General features: G+C 24.3%; 2 protein-coding genes across 12 annotated transcripts in view; one reads left to right on the top strand and one right to left on the bottom strand.

Moving 5' to 3' along the window:
- Positions 1–18,029, bottom strand: part of LOC132927278 (uncharacterized) — a 29,061-nt gene extending 11,032 nt beyond the window's left edge. For 2 of the 9 annotated variants that reach the window (XR_009661682.1, XR_009661679.1), the window contains exons 1-11: positions 17,179–17,941; positions 14,966–15,132; positions 14,127–14,279; positions 13,287–13,440; positions 12,448–12,601; positions 10,769–10,921; positions 9,929–10,082; positions 8,250–8,402; positions 7,410–7,563; positions 5,731–5,883; positions 4,891–5,044 (exon numbers count right to left, since the gene is read on the bottom strand). Coding sequence is in view for 1 of the 9 variants with exons in the window: in XM_060991780.1 (XP_060847763.1) it covers positions 16,265–16,590; positions 17,179–17,194 (342 nt within the window). In the remaining 8 variants the exon portion in view is untranslated. Of the gene's footprint in view, positions 1–4,890; positions 5,045–5,730; positions 5,884–7,409; positions 7,564–8,249; positions 8,403–9,928; positions 10,083–10,768; positions 10,922–12,447; positions 12,602–13,286; positions 13,441–14,126; positions 14,280–14,965; positions 15,133–16,076; positions 16,591–17,178 lie in introns of those variants that run through there. The other 7 variants (XR_009661681.1, XR_009661680.1, XR_009661684.1 and 4 more) reach the window with 7 other exon arrangements.
- Positions 18,030–18,031: 2 nt separating this feature from the next.
- Positions 18,032–23,126, top strand: LOC132927279 (uncharacterized). 3 transcript variants are annotated; one of them, XM_060991782.1, is made up of 2 exons: positions 18,032–18,170; positions 22,391–23,122. In XM_060991782.1, exon 2 carries the CDS (start codon positions 22,396–22,398, stop codon positions 22,726–22,728), a length of 333 nt encoding a protein of 110 aa, XP_060847765.1. In that variant the 5' UTR covers positions 18,032–18,170; positions 22,391–22,395; the 3' UTR covers positions 22,729–23,122. The 3 variants fall into 3 exon arrangements, with proteins under 3 accessions (XP_060847765.1, XP_060847766.1, XP_060847767.1); XM_060991783.1 differs by lacking the exon at positions 18,032–18,170 and adding an exon at positions 18,233–18,520 and having other exon boundaries at positions 22,391–23,126; XM_060991784.1 differs by lacking the exon at positions 18,032–18,170 and adding an exon at positions 18,511–18,639 and having other exon boundaries at positions 22,391–23,126.
- The last annotated feature ends 2,743 nt before the right edge of the window (positions 23,127–25,869 follow it).

Below are 25,869 nucleotides of genomic sequence, written 5' to 3'. Positions count from 1 at the left end.
ATCTAGAAAAAATTTTTGTCAGTGAAATGAGTATAATAAACGGAAGTGTAAATGTCACTATAAAATATAATATGAAAAAAATTTAAATATGCATACACAACTATTACAAAGAACAAATCCTAATAATTCAGAATTGGAATAAATACATTCATAGTATCAAAAGATTTAATAAAATATTTAATTGACACCCGAGAAATGTATAAAACAACAAAACAATTATGAAAAATAAACTAATAACAAATGATAAGATGAAAATAGTTTTGATAAGACATAGAGTGCAGTGGGAGTATAACTGTATGGTCCGTCTTATGTAAAATGTTACGGATGGAATTCAAAAGTAAAATAATTTTAAATCACTGTTAACCAGTGTAGAATGAGGTTATCATTTTATATACAAAACTCTGATTCCATTATAATATTAAAACATTACAGTATGCATAATACATTGATAAGTTTTTATACTTTTTACATTTCAATAACCAAAAAACCGTCAATTTAAATATTACTATTAGAAAAATTCATCCATACATTATGGGGATACGGGAAATTTCTAATGAAATAAATAGTAAAATTAAAAAAATTATGAAGCTTATATAAACTGTTACGAAGAAATCTAACATGACAATGGTGTTTGTTAAAAAATTGTTTAGATATGTAAAATTTAATTTGTAATGAAAAATGAACTTACAATCAATAATCTTTACAAATAGTATTGCAATAAATCATTGATGTTTATTAGTATGTTATCGTTTTTTTGTCAACTTAGAATAATAGTAGCTTCACAGGTTTGACAAATGCAAGTTCCATTCCCAGCATCCTTTGATAGTCTGTGGTACTGGTATCTAGAAAAAATTTTTGTCAGTGAAATGAGTATAATAAACGGAAGTGTAAATGTCACTATAAAATATAATATGAAAAAAATTTAAATATGCATACACAACTATTACAAAGAACAAATCCTAATAATTCAGAATTGGAATAAATACATTCATAGTATCAAAAGATTTAATAAAATATTTAATTGACACCCGAGAAATGTATAAAACAACAAAACAATTATGAAAAATAAACTAATAACAAATGATAAGATGAAAATAGTTTTGATAAGACATAGAGTGCAGTGGGAGTATAACTGTATGGTCCGTCTTATGTAAAATGTTACGGATGGAATTCAAAAGTAAAATAATTTTAAATCACTGTTAACCAGTGTAGAATGAGGTTATCATTTTATATACAAAACTCTGATTCCATTATAATATTAAAACATTACAGTATGCATAATACATTGATAAGTTTTTATACTTTTTACATTTCAATAACCAAAAAACCGTCAATTTAAATATTACTATTAGAAAAATTCATCCATACATTATGGGGATACGGGAAATTTCTAATGAAATAAATAGTAAAATTAAAAAAATTATGAAGCTTATATAAACTGTTACGAAGAAATCTAACATGACAATGGTGTTTGTTAAAAAATTGTTTAGATATGTAAAATTTAATTTGTAATGAAAAATGAACTTACAATCAATAATCTTTACAAATAGTATTGCAATAAATCATTGATGTTTATTAGTATGTTATCGTTTTTTTGTCAACTTAGAATAATAGTAGCTTCACAGGTTTGACAAATGCAAGTTCCATTCCCAGCATCCTTTGATAGTCTGTGGTACTGGTATCTAGAAAAAATTTTTGTCAGTGAAATGAGTATAATAAACGGAAGTGTAAATGTCACTATAAAATATAATATGAAAAAAATTTAAATATGCATACACAACTATTACAAAGAACAAATCCTAATAATTCAGAATTGGAATAAATACATTCATAGTATCAAAAGATTTAATAAAATATTTAATTGACACCCGAGAAATGTATAAAACAACAAAACAATTATGAAAAATAAACTAATAACAAATGATAAGATGAAAATAGTTTTGATAAGACATAGAGTGCAGTGGGAGTATAACTGTATGGTCCGTCTTATGTAAAATGTTACGGATGGAATTCAAAAGTAAAATAATTTTAAATCACTGTTAACCAGTGTAGAATGAGGTTATCATTTTATATACAAAACTCTGATTCCATTATAATATTAAAACATTACAGTATGCATAATACATTGATAAGTTTTTATACTTTTTACATTTCAATAACCAAAAAACCGTCAATTTAAATATTACTATTAGAAAAATTCATCCATACATTATGGGGATACGGGAAATTTCTAATGAAATAAATAGTAAAATTAAAAAAATTATGAAGCTTATATAAACTGTTACGAAGAAATCTAACATGACAATGGTGTTTGTTAAAAAATTGTTTAGATATGTAAAATTTAATTTGTAATGAAAAATGAACTTACAATCAATAATCTTTACAAATAGTATTGCAATAAATCATTGATGTTTATTAGTATGTTATCGTTTTTTAGTCAACTTAGAATAATAGTAGCTTCACAGGTTTGACAAATGCAAGTTCCATTCCCAGCATCCTTTGATAGTCTGTGGTACTGGTATCTAGAAAAAATTTTTGTCAGTTAATTGAGTATAATAAACGGAAGTGTAAATGTCACTATAAAATATAATATGAAAAAAATTTAAATATGCATACACAACTATTACGAAGAACAAATCCTAGTAATTCAGAATTGGAATAAATACATTCATAGTATCAAAAGATTTAATAAAATATTTAATTGACACCCAAGAAATGTATAAAACAACAAAACAATTATGAAAAATAAACTAATAACAAATGATAAGATGAAAATAGTTTTGATAAGACTTAGAGTGCAGTGGGAGTATAACTGTATGTTTTTTCTTATGTAAAATGTTACGGATGGAATTCAAAAGTAAAATAATTTTAAATCACTGTTATCCAGTGTAGAATGAGGTTATCATTTTATATACAAAACTCTGATTCCATTATAATATTAAAACATTACAGTATGCATAATACATTGATAAGTTTTTATACATTTTACATTTAAATAACCAAAAAACCGTCAATTTAAATATTACTATTAGAAAAATTCATCCATACATTAGGGGGATACGGGAAATTTCTAATGAAATAAATAGTAAAATTAAAAAAATTATGAAGCTTATATAAACTGTTACGAAGAAATCTAACATGACAATGGTGTTTGTTAAAAAATTGTTTAGATATGTAAAATTTAATTTGTAATGAAAAATGAACTTACAATCAATAATCTTTACAAATAGTATTGCAATAAATCATTGATGTTTATTAGTATGTTATCGTTTTTTTGTCAACTTAGAATAATAGTAGCTTCACAGGTTTGACAAATGCAAGTTCCATTCCCAGCATCCTTTGATAGTCTGTGGTACTGGTATCTAGAAAAAATTTTTGTCAGTTAAATGAATATAATAAACGGAAGTGTAAATGTCACTATAAAATATAATATGAAAAAAATTTAAATATGCATACACAACTATTACAAAGAACAAATCCTAATAATTCAGAATTGGAATAAATACATTCATAGTATCAAAAGATTTAATAAAATATTTAATTGACACCCAAGAAATGTATAAAACAACAAAACAATTATGAAAAATAAACTAATAACAAATGATAAGATGAAAATAGTTTTGATAAGACATAGAGTGCAGTGGGAGTATAACTGTATGGTCCGTCTTATGTAAAATGTTACGGATGGAATTCAAAAGTAAAATAATTTTAAATCACTGTTATCCAGTGTAGAATGAGGTTATCATTTTATATACAAAACTCTGATTCCATTATAATATTAAAACATTACAGTATGCATAATACATTGATAAGTTTTTATACTTTTTACATTTAAATAACCAAAAAAACCGTCAATTTAAATATTACTATTAGAAAAATTCATCCATACATTATGGGGATACGGGAAATTTCTAATGAAACAAATAGTAAAATTAAAAAAATTATGAAGCTTATATAAACTGTTACGAAGAAATCTAACATGACAATGGTGTTTGTTAAAAAATTGTTTAGATATGTAAAATTTAATTTGTAATGAAAAATGAACTTACAATCAACAATCTTTACAAATAGTATTGCAATAAATCATTGATGTTTATTAGTATGTTATCGTTTTTTTGTCAACTTAGAATAATAGTAGCTTCACAGGTTTGACAAATGCAAGTTCCATTCCCAGCATCCTTTGATAGTCTGTGGTACTGGTATCTAGAAAAAATTTTTGTCAGTTAAATTAGTATAATAAACGGAAGTGTAAATGTCACTATAAAATATAATATGAAAAAAATTTAAATATGCATACACAACTATTACAAAGAACAAATCCTAATAATTCAGAATTGGAATAAATACATTCATAGTATCAAAAGATTTAATAAAATATTTAATTGACACCCAAGAAATGTATAAAACAACAAAACAATTATGAAAAATAAACTAATAACAAATGATAAGATGAAAATAGTTTTGATAAGACTTAGAGTGCAGTGGGAGTATAACTGTATGTTTTTTCTTATGTAAAATGTTACGGATGAAATTCAAAAGTAAAATAATTTTAAATCACTGTTATCCAGTGTAGAATGAGGTTATCATTTTATATACAAAACTCTGATTCCATTATAATATTAAAACATTACAGTATGCATAATACATTGATAAGTTTTTATACTTTTTACATTTAAATAACCAAAAAAACCGTCAATTTAAATATTTCTATTAGAAAAATTCATCCATACATTATGGGGATACGGGAAATTTCTAATGAAATAAATAGTAAAATTAAAAAAATTATGAAGCTTATATAAACTGTTACGAAGAAATCTAACATGACAATGGTGTTTGTTAAAAAATTGTTTAGATATGTAAAATTTAATTTGTAATGAAAAATGAACTTACAATCAATAATCTTTACAAATAATATTGCAATAAATCATTGATGTTTATTAGTATGTTATCGTTTTTTTGTCAACGTAGAATAATAGTAGCTTCACAGGTTTGACAAATGCAAGTTCCATTCCCAGCATCCTTTGATAGTCTGTGGTACTGGTATCTAGAAAAAATTTTTGTCAGTTAAATGAGTATAATAAACGGAAGTGTAAATGTCACTATTAAATATAATATGAAAAAAATTTAAATATGCATACACAACTATTACGAAGAACAAATCCTAATAATTCAGAATTGGAATAAATACATTCATAGTATCAAAAGATTTAATAAAATATTTAATTGACACCCAAGAAATGTATAAAACAACAAAACAATTATGAAAAATAAACTAATAACAAATGATAAGATGAAAATAGTTTTGATAAGACATAGAGTGCAGTGGGAGTATAACTGTATGGTCCGTCTTATGTAAAATGTTACGGATGGAATTCAAAAGTAAAATAATTTTAAATCACTGTTATCCAGTGTAGAATGAGGTTATCATTTTATATACAAAACTCTGATTCCATTATAATATTAAAACATTACAGTATGCATAATACATTGATAAGTTTTTATACTTTTTACATTTAAATAACCAAAAAACCGTCAATTTAAATATTACTATTAGAAAAATTCATCCATACATTATGGGGATACGGGAAATTTCTAATGAAACAAATAGTAAAATTAAAAAAATTATGAAGCTTATATAAACTGTTACGAAGAAATCTAACATGACAATGGTGTTTGTTAAAAAATTGTTTAGATATGTAAAATTTAATTTGTAATGAAAAATGAACTTACAATCAACAATCTTTACAAATAATATTGCAATAAATCATTGATGTTTATTAGTATGTTATCGTTTATCGTCAACGTAGAATAATAGTAGCTTCACAGGTTTGACAAATGCAAGTTCCATTCCCAGCATCCTTTGATAATCTGTGGTACTGGTATCTAGAAAAAATTTTTGTCGGTTAAATGAGTATAATAAACGGAAGTGTAAATGTCACTATTAAATATAATATGAAAAAAATTTAAATATGCATACACAACTATTACGAAGAACAAATCCTAATAAATCAGAATTGGAATAAATACATTCATAGTATCAAAAGATTTAATAAAATATTTAATTGACACCCAAGAAATGTATAAAACAACAAAACAATTATGAAAAATAAACTAATAACAAATGATAAGATGAAAATAGTTTTGATAAGACTTAGAGTGCAGTGGGAGTATAACTGTATGTTTTTTCTTATGTAAAATGTTACGGATGAAATTCAAAAGTAAAATAATTTTAAATCACTGTTATCCAGTGTAGAATGAGGTTATCATTTTATATACAAAACTCTGATTCCATTATAATATTAAAACATTACAGTATGCATAATACATTGATAAGTTTTTATACTTTTTACATTTAAATAACCAAAAAACCGTCAATTTAAATATTACTATTAGAAAAATTCATCCATACATTATGGGGATACGGGAAATTTCTAATGAAATAAATAGTAAAATTAAAAAAATTATGAAGCTTATATAAACTGTTACGAAGAAATCTAACATGACAATGGTGTTTGTTAAAAAATTGTTTAGATATGTAAAATTTAATTTGTAATGAAAAATGAACTTACAATCAATAATCTTTACAAATAGTATTGCAATAAATCATTGATGTTTATTAGTATGTTATCGTTTTTTTGTCAACTTAGAATAATAGTAGCTTCACAGGTTTGACAAATGCAAGTTCCATTCCCAGCATCCTTTGATAGTCTGTGGTACTGGTATCTAGAAAAAATTTTTGTCAGTTAAATTAGTATAATAAACGGAAGTGTAAATGTCACTATAAAATATAATATGAAAAAAATTTAAATATGCATACACAACTATTACAAAGAACAAATCCTAATAATTCAGAATTGGAATAAATACATTCATAGTATCAAAAGATTTAATAAAATATTTAATTGACACCCAAGAAATGTATAAAACAACAAAACAATTATGAAAAATAAACTAATAACAAATGATAAGATGAAAATAGTTTTGATAAGACTTAGAGTGCAGTGGGAGTATAACTGTATGTTTTTTCTTATGTAAAATGTTACGGATGAAATTCAAAAGTAAAATAATTTTAAATCACTGTTATCCAGTGTAGAATGAGGTTATCATTTTATATACAAAACTCTGATTCCATTATAATATTAAAACATTACAGTATGCATAATACATTGATAAGTTTTTATACTTTTTACATTTAAATAACCAAAAAACCGTCAATTTAAATATTTCTATTAGAAAAATTCATCCATACATTATGGGGATACGGGAAATTTCTAATGAAATAAATAGTAAAATTAAAAAAATTATGAAGCTTATATAAACTGTTACGAAGAAATCTAACATGACAATGGTGTTTGTTAAAAAATTGTTTAGATATGTAAAATTTAATTTGTAATGAAAAATGAACTTACAATCAATAATCTTTACAAATAATATTGCAATAAATCATTGATGTTTATTAGTATGTTATCGTTTTTTTGTCAACGTAGAATAATAGTAGCTTCACAGGTTTGACAAATGCAAGTTCCATTCCCAGCATCCTTTGATAGTCTGTGGTACTGGTATCTAGAAAAAATTTTTGTCAGTTAAATGAGTATAATAAACGGAAGTGTAAATGTCACTATTAAATATAATATGAAAAAAATTTAAATATGCATACACAACTATTACGAAGAACAAATCCTAATAATTCAGAATTGGAATAAATACATTCATAGTATCAAAAGATTTAATAAAATATTTAATTGACACCCAAGAAATGTATAAAACAACAAAACAATTATGAAAAATAAACTAATAACAAATGATAAGATGAAAATAGTTTTGATAAGACATAGAGTGCAGTGGGAGTATAACTGTATGGTCCGTCTTATGTAAAATGTTACGGATGGAATTCAAAAGTAAAATAATTTTAAATCACTGTTATCCAGTGTAGAATGAGGTTATCATTTTATATACAAAACTCTGATTCCATTATAATATTAAAACATTACAGTATGCATAATACATTGATAAGTTTTTATACTTTTTACATTTAAATAACCAAAAAACCGTCAATTTAAATATTACTATTAGAAAAATTCATCCATACATTATGGGGATACGGGAAATTTCTAATGAAACAAATAGTAAAATTAAAAAAATTATGAAGCTTATATAAACTGTTACGAAGAAATCTAACATGACAATGGTGTTTGTTAAAAAATTGTTTAGATATGTAAAATTTAATTTGTAATGAAAAATGAACTTACAATCAACAATCTTTACAAATAATATTGCAATAAATCATTGATGTTTATTAGTATGTTATCGTTTATCGTCAACGTAGAATAATAGTAGCTTCACAGGTTTGACAAATGCAAGTTCCATTCCCAGCATCCTTTGATAATCTGTGGTACTGGTATCTAGAAAAAATTTTTGTCGGTTAAATGAGTATAATAAACGGAAGTGTAAATGTCACTATTAAATATAATATGAAAAAAATTTAAATATGCATACACAACTATTACGAAGAACAAATCCTAATAAATCAGAATTGGAATAAATACATTCATAGTATCAAAAGATTTAATAAAATATTTAATTGACACCCAAGAAATGTATAAAACAACAAAACAATTATGAAAAATAAACTAATAACAAATGATAAGATGAAAATAGTTTTGATAAGACTTAGAGTGCAGTGGGAGTATAACTGTATGTTTTTTCTTATGTAAAATGTTACGGATGAAATTCAAAAGTAAAATAATTTTAAATCACTGTTATCCAGTGTAGAATGAGGTTATCATTTTATATACAAAACTCTGATTCCATTATAATATTAAAACATTACAGTATGCATAATACATTGATAAGTTTTTATACTTTTTACATTTAAATAACCAAAAAACCGTCAATTTAAATATTACTATTAGAAAAATTCATCCATACATTATGGGGATACGGGAAATTTCTAATGAAATAAATAGTAAAATTAAAAAAATTATGAAGCTTATATAAACTGTTACGAAGAAATCTAACATGACAATGGTGTTTGTTAAAAAATTGTTTAGATATGTAAAATTTAATTTGTAATGAAAAATGAACTTACAATCAATAATCTTTACAAATAGTATTGCAATAAATCATTGATGTTTATTAGTATGTTATCGTTTTTTTGTCAACTTAGAATAATAGTAGCTTCACAGGTTTGACAAATGCAAGTTCCATTCCCAGCATCCTTTGATAGTCTGTGGTACTGGTATCTAGAAAAAATTTTTGTCAGTTAAATTAGTATAATAAACGGAAGTGTAAATGTCACTATAAAATATAATATGAAAAAAATTTAAATATGCATACACAACTATTACAAAGAACAAATCCTAATAATTCAGAATTGGAATAAATACATTCATAGTATCAAAAGATTTAATAAAATATTTAATTGACACCCAAGAAATGTATAAAACAACAAAACAATTATGAAAAATAAACTAATAACAAATGATAAGATGAAAATAGTTTTGATAAGACTTAGAGTGCAGTGGGAGTATAACTGTATGTTTTTTCTTATGTAAAATGTTACGGATGAAATTCAAAAGTAAAATAATTTTAAATCACTGTTATCCAGTGTAGAATGAGGTTATCATTTTATATACAAAACTCTGATTCCATTATAATATTAAAACATTACAGTATGCATAATACATTGATAAGTTTTTATACTTTTTACATTTAAATAACCAAAAAACCGTCAATTTAAATATTTCTATTAGAAAAATTCATCCATACATTATGGGGATACGGGAAATTTCTAATGAAATAAATAGTAAAATTAAAAAAATTATGAAGCTTATATAAACTGTTACGAAGAAATCTAACATGACAATGGTGTTTGTTAAAAAATTGTTTAGATATGTAAAATTTAATTTGTAATGAAAAATGAACTTACAATCAATAATCTTTACAAATAATATTGCAATAAATCATTGATGTTTATTAGTATGTTATCGTTTTTTTGTCAACGTAGAATAATAGTAGCTTCACAGGTTTGACAAATGCAAGTTCCATTCCCAGCATCCTTTGATAGTCTGTGGTACTGGTATCTAGAAAAAATTTTTGTCAGTTAAATGAGTATAATAAACGGAAGTGTAAATGTCACTATTAAATATAATATGAAAAAAATTTAAATATGCATACACAACTATTACGAAGAACAAATCCTAATAATTCAGAATTGGAATAAATACATTCATAGTATCAAAAGATTTAATAAAATATTTAATTGACACCCAAGAAATGTATAAAACAACAAAACAATTATGAAAAATAAACTAATAACAAATGATAAGATGAAAATAGTTTTGATAAGACATAGAGTGCAGTGGGAGTATAACTGTATGGTCCGTCTTATGTAAAATGTTACGGATGGAATTCAAAAGTAAAATAATTTTAAATCACTGTTATCCAGTGTAGAATGAGGTTATCATTTTATATACAAAACTCTGATTCCATTATAATATTAAAACATTACAGTATGCATAATACATTGATAAGTTTTTATACTTTTTACATTTAAATAACCAAAAAACCGTCAATTTAAATATTACTATTAGAAAAATTCATCCATACATTATGGGGATACGGGAAATTTCTAATGAAACAAATAGTAAAATTAAAAAAATTATGAAGCTTATATAAACTGTTACGAAGAAATCTAACATGACAATGGTGTTTGTTAAAAAATTGTTTAGATATGTAAAATTTAATTTGTAATGAAAAATGAACTTACAATCAACAATCTTTACAAATAATATTGCAATAAATCATTGATGTTTATTAGTATGTTATCGTTTATCGTCAACGTAGAATAATAGTAGCTTCACAGGTTTGACAAATGCAAGTTCCATTCCCAGCATCCTTTGATAATCTGTGGTACTGGTATCTAGAAAAAATTTTTGTCGGTTAAATGAGTATAATAAACGGAAGTGTAAATGTCACTATTAAATATAATATGAAAAAAATTTAAATATGCATACACAACTATTACGAAGAACAAATCCTAATAAATCAGAATTGGAATAAATACATTCATAGTATCAAAAGATTTAATAAAATATTTAATTGACACCCAAGAAATGTATAAAACAACAAAACAATTATGAAAAATAAACTAATAACAAATGATAAGATGAAAATAGTTTTGATAAGACTTAGAGTGCAGTGGGAGTATAACTGTATGTTTTTTCTTATGTAAAATGTTACGGATGAAATTCAAAAGTAAAATAATTTTAAATCACTGTTATCCAGTGTAGAATGAGGTTATCATTTTATATACAAAACTCTGATTCCATTATAATATTAAAACATTACAGTATGCATAATACATTGATAAGTTTTTATACTTTTTACATTTAAATAACCAAAAAACCGTCAATTTAAATATTACTATTAGAAAAATTCATCCATACATTATGGGGATACGGGAAATTTCTAATGAAATAAATAGTAAAATTAAAAAAATTATGAAGCTTATATAAACTGTTACGAAGAAATCTAACATGACAATGGTGTTTGTTAAAAAATTGTTTAGATATGTAAAATTTAATTTGTAATGAAAAATGAACTTACAATCAATAATCTTTACAAATAGTATTGCAATAAATCATTGATGTTTATTAGTATGTTATCGTTTTTTTGTCAACTTAGAATAATAGTAGCTTCACAGGTTTGACAAATGCAAGTTCCATTCCCAGCATCCTTTGATAGTCTGTGGTACTGGTATCTAGAAAAAATTTTTGTCAGTTAAATTAGTATAATAAACGGAAGTGTAAATGTCACTATAAAATATAATATGAAAAAAATTTAAATATGCATACACAACTATTACAAAGAACAAATCCTAATAATTCAGAATTGGAATAAATACATTCATAGTATCAAAAGATTTAATAAAATATTTAATTGACACCCAAGAAATGTATAAAACAACAAAACAATTATGAAAAATAAACTAATAACAAATGATAAGATGAAAATAGTTTTGATAAGACTTAGAGTGCAGTGGGAGTATAACTGTATGTTTTTTCTTATGTAAAATGTTACGGATGAAATTCAAAAGTAAAATAATTTTAAATCACTGTTATCCAGTGTAGAATGAGGTTATCATTTTATATACAAAACTCTGATTCCATTATAATATTAAAACATTACAGTATGCATAATACATTGATAAGTTTTTATACTTTTTACATTTAAATAACCAAAAAACCGTCAATTTAAATATTTCTATTAGAAAAATTCATCCATACATTATGGGGATACGGGAAATTTCTAATGAAATAAATAGTAAAATTAAAAAAATTATGAAGCTTATATAAACTGTTACGAAGAAATCTAACATGACAATGGTGTTTGTTAAAAAATTGTTTAGATATGTAAAATTTAATTTGTAATGAAAAATGAACTTACAATCAATAATCTTTACAAATAATATTGCAATAAATCATTGATGTTTATTAGTATGTTATCGTTTTTTTGTCAACGTAGAATAATAGTAGCTTCACAGGTTTGACAAATGCAAGTTCCATTCCCAGCATCCTTTGATAGTCTGTGGTACTGGTATCTAGAAAAAATTTTTGTCAGTTAAATGAGTATAATAAACGGAAGTGTAAATGTCACTATTAAATATAATATGAAAAAAATTTAAATATGCATACACAACTATTACGAAGAACAAATCCTAATAATTCAGAATTGGAATAAATACATTCATAGTATCAAAAGATTTAATAAAATATTTAATTGACACCCAAGAAATGTATAAAACAACAAAACAATTATGAAAAATAAACTAATAACAAATGATAAGATGAAAATAGTTTTGATAAGACTTAGAGTGCAGTGGGAATATAACTGTATGTTTGTTCTTATGTAAAATGTTACGGATGGAATTCAAAAGTAAAATAATTTTAAATCACTGTTATCCAGTGTAGAATGAGGTTATCATTTTATATACAAAACTCTGATTCCATTATAATATTAAAACATTACAGTATGCATAATACATTGATAAGTTTTTATACTTTTTACATTTAAATAACAAAAAACCGTCAATTTAATTATTACTATTAGAAAAATTCATCCATACATTATGGGGATACGGGAAATTTCTAATGAAATAAATAGTAAAATTAAAAAAATTATGAAGCTTATATAAACTGTTACGAAGAAATCTAACATGACAATGGTGTTTGTTAAAAAATTGTTTAGATATGTAAAATTTAATTTGTAATGAAAAATGAACTTACAATCAATAATCTTTACAAATAATATTGCAATAAATCATTGATGTTTATTAGTATGTTATCGTGTTTTTGTCAACGTAGAATAATAGTAGCTTCACAGGTTTGACAAATGCAAGTTCCATTCCCAGCATCCTTTGATAATCTGTGGTACTGGTATCTAGAAAAAATTTTTGTCGGTTAAATGAGTATAATAAACGGAAGTGTAAATGTCACTATAAAATATAATATGAAAAAAATTTAAATATGCATACACAACTATTACGAAGAACAAATCCTAGTAATTCAGAATTGGAATAAATACATTCATAGTATCAAAAGATTTAATAAAATATTTAATTGACACCCAAGAAATGTATAAAACAACAAAACAATTATGAAAAATAAACTAATAACAAATGATAAGATGAAAATAGTTTTGATAAGACATAGAGTGCAGTGGGAGTATAACTGTATGGTCCGTCTTATGTAAAATGTTACGGATGGAATTCAAAAGTAAAATAATTTTAAATCACTGTTATCCAGTGTAGAATGAGGTTATCATTTTATATACAAAACTCTGATTCCATTATAATATTAAAACATTACAGTATGCATAATACATTGATAAGTTTTTATACTTTTTACATTTAAATAACCAAAAAACCGTCAATTTAAATATTACTATTAGAAAAATTCATCCATACATTATGGGGATACGGGAAATTTCTAATGAAACAAATAGTAAAATTAAAAAAATTATGAAGCTTATATAAACTGTTACGAAGAAATCTAACATGACAATGGTGTTTGTTAAAAAATTGTTTAGATATGTAAAATTTAATTTGTAATGAAAAATGAACTTACAATCAACAATCTTTACAAATAATATTGCAATAAATCATTGATGTTTATTAGTATGTTATCGTTTATCGTCAACGTAGAATAATAGTAGCTTCACAGGTTTGACAAATGCAAGTTCCATTCCCAGCATCCTTTGATAATCTGTGGTACTGGTATCTAGAAAAAATTTTTGTCGGTTAAATGAGTATAATAAACGGAAGTGTAAATGTCACTATTAAATATAATATGAAAAAAATTTAAATATGCATACACAACTATTACGAAGAACAAATCCTAATAAATCAGAATTGGAATAAATACATTCATAGTATCAAAAGATTTAATAAAATATTTAATTGACACCCAAGAAATGTATAAAACAACAAAACAATTATGAAAAATAAACTAATAACAAATGATAAGATGAAAATAGTTTTGATAAGACTTAGAGTGCAGTGGGAGTATAACTGTATGTTTTTTCTTTTGTAAAATGTTACGGATGGAATTCAAAAGTAAAATAATTTTAAATCACTGTTAACCAGTGTAGAATGAGGTTATCATTTTATATACAAAACTCTGATTCCATTATAATATTAAAACATTACAGTATGCATAATACATTGATAAGTTTTTATACTTTTTACATTTCAATAACCAAAAAACCGTCAATTTAAATATTACTATTAGAAAAATTCATCCATACATTATGGGGATACGGGAAATTTCTAATGAAATAAATAGTAAAATTAAAAAAATTATGAAGCTTATATAAACTGTTACGAAGAAATCTAACATGACAATGGTGTTTGTTAAAAAATTGTTTAGATATGTAAAATTTAATTTGTAATGAAAAATGAACTTACAATCAATAATCTTTACAAATAATATTGCAATAAATCATTGATGTTTATTAGTATGTTATCGTGTTTTTGTCAACGTAGAATAATAGTAGCTTCACAGGTTTGACAAATGCAAGTTCCATTCCCAGCATCCTTTGATAGTCTGTGGTTCTGGTATCTAGAAAAATAAACTAATAACAAATGACAAGATGAAAATAGTTTTGATAAGACATAGAGTGCAGTGGGAGTATAACTGTATGATTTTTCTTATGTAAAATGTTACGGATGGAATTCAAAAGTAAAATAATTTTAAATCACTGTTATCCAGTGTAGAATGAGGTTATCATTTTATATACAAAACTCTGATTCTATTATAATATTAAAACATTACAGTTTAATTTTCATTAATTAACACATTATTTAATTGTATTATAAAATGTAATGGTGGTTGATAATTATCAATTGTAGGAACTAGAGATTCTAACAAATGCAAAATATTAATAAGTTCAGTATCAGCACTAATGATTATGCATTTAAGAGTTTGACCGTTACAGTTAAGTACATGGTTTACTTGTTTCAAGCTTAAGTAATTTCAATAACAGTTAAAAATTAGAGGAACTGTATTATGATTTTGATTGTTTGGTTCAATAGCCCAGTCAAACTGATTTAAATTAAAATCACCAGTTATAACATAATTGTATTCAGGGTACATAAGATTTATAGACTCAATGACCTCACAGTGCTTAGAATATACATCACAAGAACTGTCTAGTGGAATATATATACAACCTAAATTATTTTAATGTTATTCAGAATAAGTTTCAAAAATCTTGCTCAATACCCAAAACGCTAGAGACATATAATATGTCACAACTTATTATTTTATTTACTGCAATTAGAACACAACCACCTTGTTTTTTCATAGGATAAATTATTACGATCATTACGATATAAATTATAATTAGTGAAACCAAGTTCAAAGTCGAAAACATTATCATTTAGCCAAGTTTTAGTTAAACAAATTATATTATAATTAACATTCAATAATGCGTTACGTAAAAAAGGAATCTTTGTTAGAAGACCACGAACATTTTGGTAGAAAATATTAATTATAAAAAATGTTCAGCACGGGTATTAGAATGTTTATCCTTGGTAACGATGGTTGGAGTTCCTTTTAATGTATTTAATGATAAGATCAATTTCACCATTTATTCTACGAAACTCTAGTTCATCCCGAAGTTTCTTCATATAGTTCCTCTGACTGAGTGTGATCCGAACTGATGCCAATAATGGAAGGTGGTTGAAATGATAAAATTTTTTTTTTTACTTCAATATTTCAAACACATCATCTGGTGTGCTAAATATAGCCTTAATTGGTCGGGGATTATTTATACCACGAATACGAAGACAAATAACTTTAGACGGTCTAATATTCCTACCAGTAATAATTGAATCAATTACATTACTCACAAGATTAGAGTCATGATTAACTCGATCGACTGCATTATCTAAGTTGGACTCTGGAACGTTATAAAATATTAAATTAGATGCTCTGATATTGCATTCGCCGACTTCACCAATTATAAACTCTTCAGAATGATTTTGAACGTTGTTATTATTCTTCTGACTCTTTAGCTCATTAACTTCAGCTAATAAACGATTAATTAATAATTTAAGCTCGGGAATATCACGCAAACCGTTATTGCATGCTTCACAAAAGAATTTTAAATTTTGATTCTTAAAACTAAGACATTTAATTTCACTATTATTGAGACCCGAGCACTTGTTATGAGTTGAAAAGTTACAGGCACCACACATAATAGGAACATCGAGTTCAGCAAAACCAAGATTACAAATATAACTGTTAACACTATTGGAAGCCATAAAGAAAAGTTACGAATAATTACAACAGAATAAGACAGTAACGGAGAGATAAACACAACCTTACGGTATGACTGTACGTACTCAACCAAAATAAATATAAATATTCATATATAAATTGTTATGAAGAGAAATTACATGACAATGGTGTTTTTTACTCAAGGTACATCATTAGGCCCCATATTGCTTTTATTTTATATTAACTCTGTACCTGTATCATTATTAAAAGGAAAATTATTCATGTTTGCTGGTTTTATAGCACTAGTTTATTTCAAACATAATTGGGAAAAATTAAAACAAACCGTCAAAGTAGATATTCTTAGTATCAAAAAATTTAAGAAATTTTAAATTCATACCATTGAAGTTAGACATGTAGATCCAATTTTGTTTTTGCCCTGACTTCTTATGTTATGGACACCCGTTGATCTGCTTTGGTAATTACCAGTTTGATGACCATGTATAGATTATTTTATGTTTTTATTCTGTCCGAAATTTTTTTGAGCTCTTAATGCGTAACGACATAAATTGTTATATTCCTTTTTTGATTTCCATTCTTTGAAATCTTATGGTATATATTTTATAATTCAATACAACTATAATTGTGGCATACTAGTCTTTTAGAAAAACAGAATATTTCAAGTAAAATTAAAATTCAGTAAATCATACTTATCACGAAGAGCTGCAAATGTTCTTTGTTCATTTTGTAACTTCATGTCATGGTCTGCCTCTAATGTAATTTCAACAGTTTTTTGTTTGTAAATGACTTATTACAGGACAAATCTGGACATTTCATACTAATAACATTTTTGGATTCCTTACATCCACAAGTAATTTGGTGTCGCTTTAATGTTCTTTTGTAATTAAAATATTTATTACACGCCACGTACTTTATCTCTTCCATGTTACTGGTCCCAAACTCTTCTATATATTATTATATAATTAAAATATATTAATTATAACACTTGTATAGTTGTATGATTGTACGATTGAAAATCATATCACATTATAATAATAATTTGTATAAAGGATGATGAGAAATGTGAACACTCGTGATTGATCGCGTGGGTTTGCCTCCGAGACGCTCGTCGTGTAAAATTAAACAGTTTGATTTTGATAACTCAGTAAAACTGGAATTATTATTTGATAATATGTTTTGATACTATGACAGTATTATTTTGTTCATAAATAACGTATTATCGATTATTTTCGATTAAACAAATGTTTTCAAAATATTTTCGTTTTTATTGATAAGGTGGAGGCGTATAACGACGTAAACTTTATTAACTTCATAGCATATGTGTTCTGTGTTGACGTTTCGATTTTCATTTGTTTTCGGCAATTTAAAATGGTAGGTAATTACTGTTTTACCTGTTGTGTATTATTGTAGTTTACAAATTTTGTTTTTGATTTTATGATAATTATTGATAATTATTACTCTATGCTTTATGCAACATTGTGTTTTTTGCTTTCGCAGTATTGTAGTATCGCTAATGTTGATAGTAGCGAGTTGTTTAATTTAAATTCGATATTTTAATACGTAATGTGACATTATTTTTCAAATTAGTTTGTCTGCCAACGCTTTAAAGAATACCGGTGCAAAATCTGTGGTTAAAATAATTATTATTAGTGCTATACACCATTTTCATATCTTACTTGAACTGCTCAACTCTGTATCAACTTTCCACCGTTCGTAAACGGGTAATATTGGAATTTTGAGCTAACTTTTTATTCCACAAATATTTGATCGTAAACTATGGATACTGGATAGAGCTACAGCTTATATCACTTGTGTGATGTGTCCACATCCAATATCAAAAGTGTGTGTACTTTCAGTGTGTTATATTTTTAAATTTACTCCTTTTGTGAAACATCCAAAAACTCAAGTATAAAAATTAAAACTTGTAGACAATCACAAGTTCATCAAAAGTGTATATTGTAATATTTTTTTAGTCAAACCAGCATAATAAGTATCTATTTAAGGAAACATGTGTATAAAAATGAAGTACAGTAGAACCTCGATTAACCGTGCTCACTCTTCTGAAAATTTAAAAATAAGTATGGACTGTAGATGTATAACATTATTCTATAATATAAAAATGAATCGCAAAATGTGTTGGTAAGCGCATAACTCAAAAAGTACCCAACGGATTTTAGTACAGTTTTCACTAATCAATAGGTCTAGATTCAGGGAAGGTAAACCAACTACTACACGGGCAACGCCGTGCCAGGACAGCTAGTTGTATATATTTTTAATTATAATTAAATAAAAAATTTCAAAATTGCTTTATTATAAAATTGTATGTATGTATTTATAATTATAATTGAGTAAAAAATTACACTATTATAAAAAGTCTCAATTAACCGTGGTTTTCATTTATCTGTGTGACCCCCTCCCCGACATTACCCCGGATAATTGAGGTTCAACTGTAGATAATTAATATTATTTAATATGAAAACTAAATATACTCTATATAGTTAATTAAAAATATGTATATAATTATAAATATACACAATTAATATTTTCGTTATTGGTGATATAGTAGTTTGTGATCTGTAATCTATAATCTGTGCCTTGATCATCAAAGCTTACGTTTAATCATGTTGTTGCATAGTATATACATGTATGTATACAATTAGATTGATGTTTGAAATAAGATTATTGTCTGTTATCGAGAAAGGGAGAAATATTACTGTCTATGTCCGTAATAAAAAAATATCATTACATTAAAAAACCTAATTTTTTTTACCGAAACTTAATCATTTTGTTTGCCAAGGGGTTGTATACTAACTCAGGTTTCACTGTAATATGATGTAGTATATAAGTATTTAAATTCAATAATAATAATAATAATTTTTATTACATTATAATTAACTAAACAAATATATTGATATGTTTGATATTGCAAAGATTAATACCTAGTGCATTTTCAGTTTTCAAGAAGGTATATATTAAAATATAAGAGTTAAATAATGGTTAGTTAATGTATCACAATTATTAACATGACACATTAAAGATTTTTTTTTCATTTTCTCAGAGTTAAAGTTGTTAATTATATCTGACATCTATTATATTGTCAGATAATCTATTGCTTTTGGTTTCTGATAGTATTTTCTGCATATTTACTGTTTGCAATTGGTTCATTATAATATCCATGCCTTTTGAAGTTGTATTAAAATCTTATTTGAATTTAAAATTAGTTTTAATGTCAGGTCTGATTGGTAATAAAATAAATGTAAAATAATGTTATTGTATGTAGATAGGTATGTATTATCAAAAAAAGGTAAACTAGAGGTAAAACTAGTAAGTACCAATGCAAAGCTTAATAAAATATACATGCATCACTATTAAAACAATAATATTAAATTACTATTTTACATATAAAGGTATAATTAATAATAATATTAACTATGCGACTAGAATAATACTCGATTACCGTATTTCCACTTTCTTTAAAAACTTTGAATATAAAATGTAAATTTATCAATATTTATCCTGTTTGATTAGTTATAGACATTTTCACATGTTAAACTGTCACACAATCCTGGAATTATTAAAAACATGAACTTTTATCCTAGATATGCAATGAAGTATGGTTATTTCATTCAATCACACCTGAGATAAAAATTCATACTTTTTAAAAATAATAAATAAAATCTATTGAAGTATTTTAAGGTTTTTTACAAAATATGATCAATTTTTCCTATACCACCTTAAATTTATTATTATTTTCCAATTTTAAAGGACTGCAGTCATCGTACAAAAAGGTTAGACATATTTGAAATTTTGAAATTGATTTTGATTTATTAACTACATTAGTATTTTAATTGAAACTAATTTCAATAAATGTTTTTTCAACTTAAATATCAATGAATAACTATAGTATAGTAATTTTTTTAGAACATTAACAGTTTTTGAAATTTTATAAATTGTATTTTGTATAGTTTTGAGTGACTTAAAGTAGTTATAATATCCATTATTTCATTAATATGATTCTGCTCGTACATTTATATTATCCCAATTAAAAATAAACTATCCTTCATATGGATGATACAATATTAGAACAATGCAGAGTAATATTAATTTGTTAGTGTATGACATTTATCTAGGATAAAAGTTCATAAAATTCTTAAATGCTATTCTCCTTACAAAGAGCCAACTGTAGTTTTTAACTTTTTCTACAATGACGGTTGTGAGATGACTTTATGAGTGACTCAGTGTCAATGCATAATTTACTTGATATAGTTACTTTAAAATTAAATAATGACAATATATTTTGTTATGATATTGTGTTGAGTATTATATAAAACTATTCAGGATTTTTGAAAATAAATTTGATCATTAATTCCTCTTAAATGTCTGGATTGATTAAAATTGTATACAAAACTATACTCAGTATAGAAAAAAAATTTAGTCATATTAACAAATTGTAGTTTATGACTTGAAACAATAATTATTATTGCTAAGAAACAAAAATATTATTTAAAACTGTTTTTTTGTTATTATTTTGAAATTATAATAGTTTAATTTTCATAACAAGTTAACAGCGATAGTTAAATGTTTGTTATTCTTTTATTCTTATTTTTATTTTTTTCCAGTTTTTATGTAATAAATTGCAATATTTAGTATTGAAAGATAAGTTATTTTTGAATAAAGCCAAATTTAAATAAACTCATTAAAAATGTGAAGTATCTTGTATCTTTTAGTATGTATTTTGTATATTTATATGGTTATTAGAGTATTGTATAAGTTAAAACTTATAATTAGATACAAAAAATTAATATTATGCTCAGTATTTTTTACAAAGATAATTTTTGTTTGATATCTCACTCAGTCCTGACAATATTGTAACATTATAATACATGTTTTTCATGCTTTCAAGAATTTAGCACGGTAAAAAATATTATATTTTTTAAATTGTATCAACTATATATATAAATATGTATATTTATACTATTGATGCATTACTATAGGTAAAAAATAAACTTTTTTTTTATAGATAAGACCACATTTAATTTATAATAACACCTAAATTTAAACTTGAATCTTAACAACTATAATTATGTTTTCTGTAATTTTTGAGATGGTGTTTATATATATTATAAAATAGTGTATTTGAGAATGTTATTAAAAATATAGTTGTCATCAAAAAAATTAGGTATTTTAAAATTATAATACAATTACAAGTACAAATAATATCCCTTTATAGTAGAAATGTATGAAAAGTATTACACAATTTTTTTTAACTGGTACATATATATAACTGTATGTACTATATATGTTATACCTTAAAAATTAATTATGAAATAATATTTATTTTATATTTTATAATTGAAAAGTTATTAAAACATTTGTTTTCATAACAAATCTTAATTAGTATGACTAAATAATTATGTAGTGTTAAAACTATACAATTTTGAATTCATTACCAACAGGAGAAAAATATGAACAATTAATTAACATATTTAATAATCCAAGAGTATTATTTACACAAAAACAGACATTGTATAGTTTGTATGCCAATAAATTAATATGTCATTAATAATATTGCACATTTTAAATGTTTACAGGTATTATGGATACTATTCAGAAATACAATAGAGAACAATTATTCTTTCATGAACTTCTAAAAGACATCCAGGAAGATATTCATTTTTTAAATGACTCGCCAGGCAAAGTTTACATAACTTTAACGGAACATTTAAAAAATGTGAATGGTAGAGTACCTGATCCATTTAAACCAGAAGAACTTGTTCAGATGGAAGAATGTATAAGAGATGCAGTAAAAGACCTGACCGATCTTGATCTTAACACTTACCTTTGTACTGGAGTTGTCATTCTATCAGAATATTTAGATTCCCCAGAAGATATGTTTGATTATATTGGAAAATCCAAGAGACGCATATAATTTGTACTTCACAGCTTATTAAAAAATGATTTTTAGTCATTATATTTATCATTATGATATATAACTTAAATTAATAAGTAGTTTATATTTTAAAGATAAGTTTATTAATGATGAATTAGTAAATATGTATGGTATAGAAAAAAGCAGGATGTATAAAATCAAGTTCTTTACTTATTTTTAATTCAAGTCACTAGTAATATTAACAGTATAAAGTACAAAGTAATAATAATTGTCTAAATTTAAAGCAACAAAATGTTTCCTAAATTTGTTTAAAGTATAGTTAGTAGATATTTATAAAAGTAGATTTTATTTAAAACATGGAATAGATATAAATTAATTTGTCGTTAATTCCATTTTTAATGGAATATTTAAATGTATATACCTACAGTATTATTAATAAAAATATATCATTATTTTTAAGCTGATAAAGTTTCAGGTTTGTAATTGTAGAAATTAATATTGTACTTTACAAACAAACCTTATAAATTAGATTGTAATGATGTAATTAATAAATAAATTGCTGATAAGTATTCTACATTTGACACTGTTTTATATAAAATATAGTGCTTATGTATATATTATGAATAAGTGTACTAATTTATTTATCATATATTAATATTATAATATTATATCATTTATATAGGAATTTATTTTTTTTTAAAAAGGAGGAATCAAACTAATTTAATATTATAAATTTAAGATTGAATAATAAGAGCATTATCATTTTTTATTAAATTGCAAAAATTATATTTACAAGTATTATAATGTTACATTTACACTAAAAAAAAAGTGAAAAATAAATATATTTACATACGTATGATAGTTTACAATTATGTAAACATAATATTATAATCATTCTAATTCCGACATGATATATTATGGTTCTGTTAATATTATACTATTATATTAATTACTAGGGAACGGATTTAAATGCTCTAAAAAACAAGAAAAATGCATTTAAAAAATACAAAAATTAATAACAAAAATTTATTAAAAATATGCTATTCAAATTATTTTTAACATTGAAAAATTTCTTTGATTATATAAATTTTTATTCTTAGGTATTAATTATTGGTATCATTTTCATCATCTTCTAGTTCAGGTGATGCTTAATTTTTAACAAATTTTATCAATGCCTATATAAAAATGACTTAAAAACATTAAAAATATGCAAAATAAAAGTTACATTTTTTAGTTCCTTGATGTATGTAATAAACTTTGTGCTTGGAAAGCAATTTTTTCGGATACTCAGAAAAAAATAAAATTTGCATTTAAATCCATTCCTTATTAATCACTAATTTATTTGTATACACCTACTGCTATACAGAAGAGCAATTTCTGCGTTTTTTTTTATTATTAATAATGTTTTATTGTTATAAGGATCAATAATTAGGTATGGAAAGTGGGCAATATAAAAAGAAAGGTATTGACAACTGTTTAAAAAAAAAAAAATCAAAGAATGACCTATAGATACTTGAAACATCACACTGTAAATTATAAAAACTATTAAAGCTGAATTATTTGTTCTAATTAATGATAGGGTAGGTAAATAATATAAAATAAAGTTATAGTTATAGATATGTTATAGGAATGTAGACGGTACATTCCAATGTACCTGGCACAAAATTACTTACAGACTAAGATTATTAATTTTATTGTATCATAATATTACAAATATTTTGATGGAATAACAAAACAAATTAACTAGTATGTATCATCATTTTATTTTTATAAACGACACTATCTATATACTTCGTTACTTTGTACATGTTTTAAAAATGGAATCCAAATTTTATGAACATTTGAACAAAGTTATCGAAACAAAAAAGACTATAACAGTACTTTTATTAGTAAATCTAAATATTATGAAATAATTAATAAAGCTAGAGAAGAAAACCAATTCAAAATTAATGAAAAATTATGACGTATTGACAATACTAGGAGACGAAAAATTAATTATGCCAGTAACTGCAGAAGGTAATTGTGTAAAATTATATGCTTATAATAACGAGTTATTTAAAATTTAACATGAAATACATTTATCTATTGGGCACGATGGTGGAAATCATATGGAATATAAAATAAATATAAAATTTAAAAATATAACTAGAGAAACTATAATGTCATATAAATTTTTGCAAGTCTATGAGAGAAAAGGAAATACAGTGAAAAAAGGATTGGTGGTTAAACCAATTATTTCTTTGGAACTATTTTTTCATTAATTTTGAATTGGTTTTCTTCTCTTATTTCAGTTGTTTTAAATAATTAATTATTTCATAATATTTAGATTTACTAATAAAAGTACTGTTAATGTCTGTTAGTCTTTTTCGTTTCGATAACTTTGTTGAAATGTTCGTAAAATTTGGATTCCATTTTTAAAACATGTACAAAGTAACGAAGTATATAGTGTCATTTACAGCACAAAAACTCGACTGCGGGTTAGTCGAAAATATCAATTATTGTTCATATTGTATTGTTGACTGAAAAATTTTAATTTAATCCATTATACATTTTTGTATAATCATAAAATTGGTAAATTAATAAGGAGGGGGACTCTCAGCTCTTATTGAATAAGTGATGTTCCAAGGAGTAGGGGCGTTGGTTTTTTATTAGCTTAGGGGTGCCTTTTAAGTAAATCCAGCCCTACTTACAGTTATTTATAATCCATGGTATGTATGTTAAATTATTATTATATCCCTTTTGGTTTTTTTTACACAACAGTAATGAATATAACTTATAGCAATACATTTTTAGAAGCTTATCTAATTAACAAATTTTATGAAAATATGTTTAAATTTAAATCCTGAAGTAATATAAAGTTGATTTTGAATCTCCAATCCATAAATTAGTTAATATAGTTTGTACAGTTTAGTCCAATATAGTTTTCATTTAGGATAGTCGTAGACCGTAGTAATAAAAAATCGAAAAAATAAATCGCATAAAGTAGGTAGGTAGGAAACATTTTGGATTGCCTTTTTTAAATATCAATAAGATTGGAAAATCATATATGAATAATTAGCTTCTATTTAGACCTTAAAAAATGAACAACTGAGAAAATGTTGTAGATATAATATAAATAGGTTAGAGTGATTACTTAATTGATTAAATATCAATATATATTGATTCAAATTAACATTTTCA

This window comes from Rhopalosiphum padi, chromosome 3 (genome assembly GCF_020882245.1).
Source record: "Rhopalosiphum padi isolate XX-2018 chromosome 3, ASM2088224v1, whole genome shotgun sequence".
Lineage (NCBI taxonomy): Eukaryota > Metazoa > Arthropoda > Insecta > Hemiptera > Aphididae > Rhopalosiphum > Rhopalosiphum padi.
This window is presented reverse-complemented; position numbering and strand designations above follow the sequence as displayed.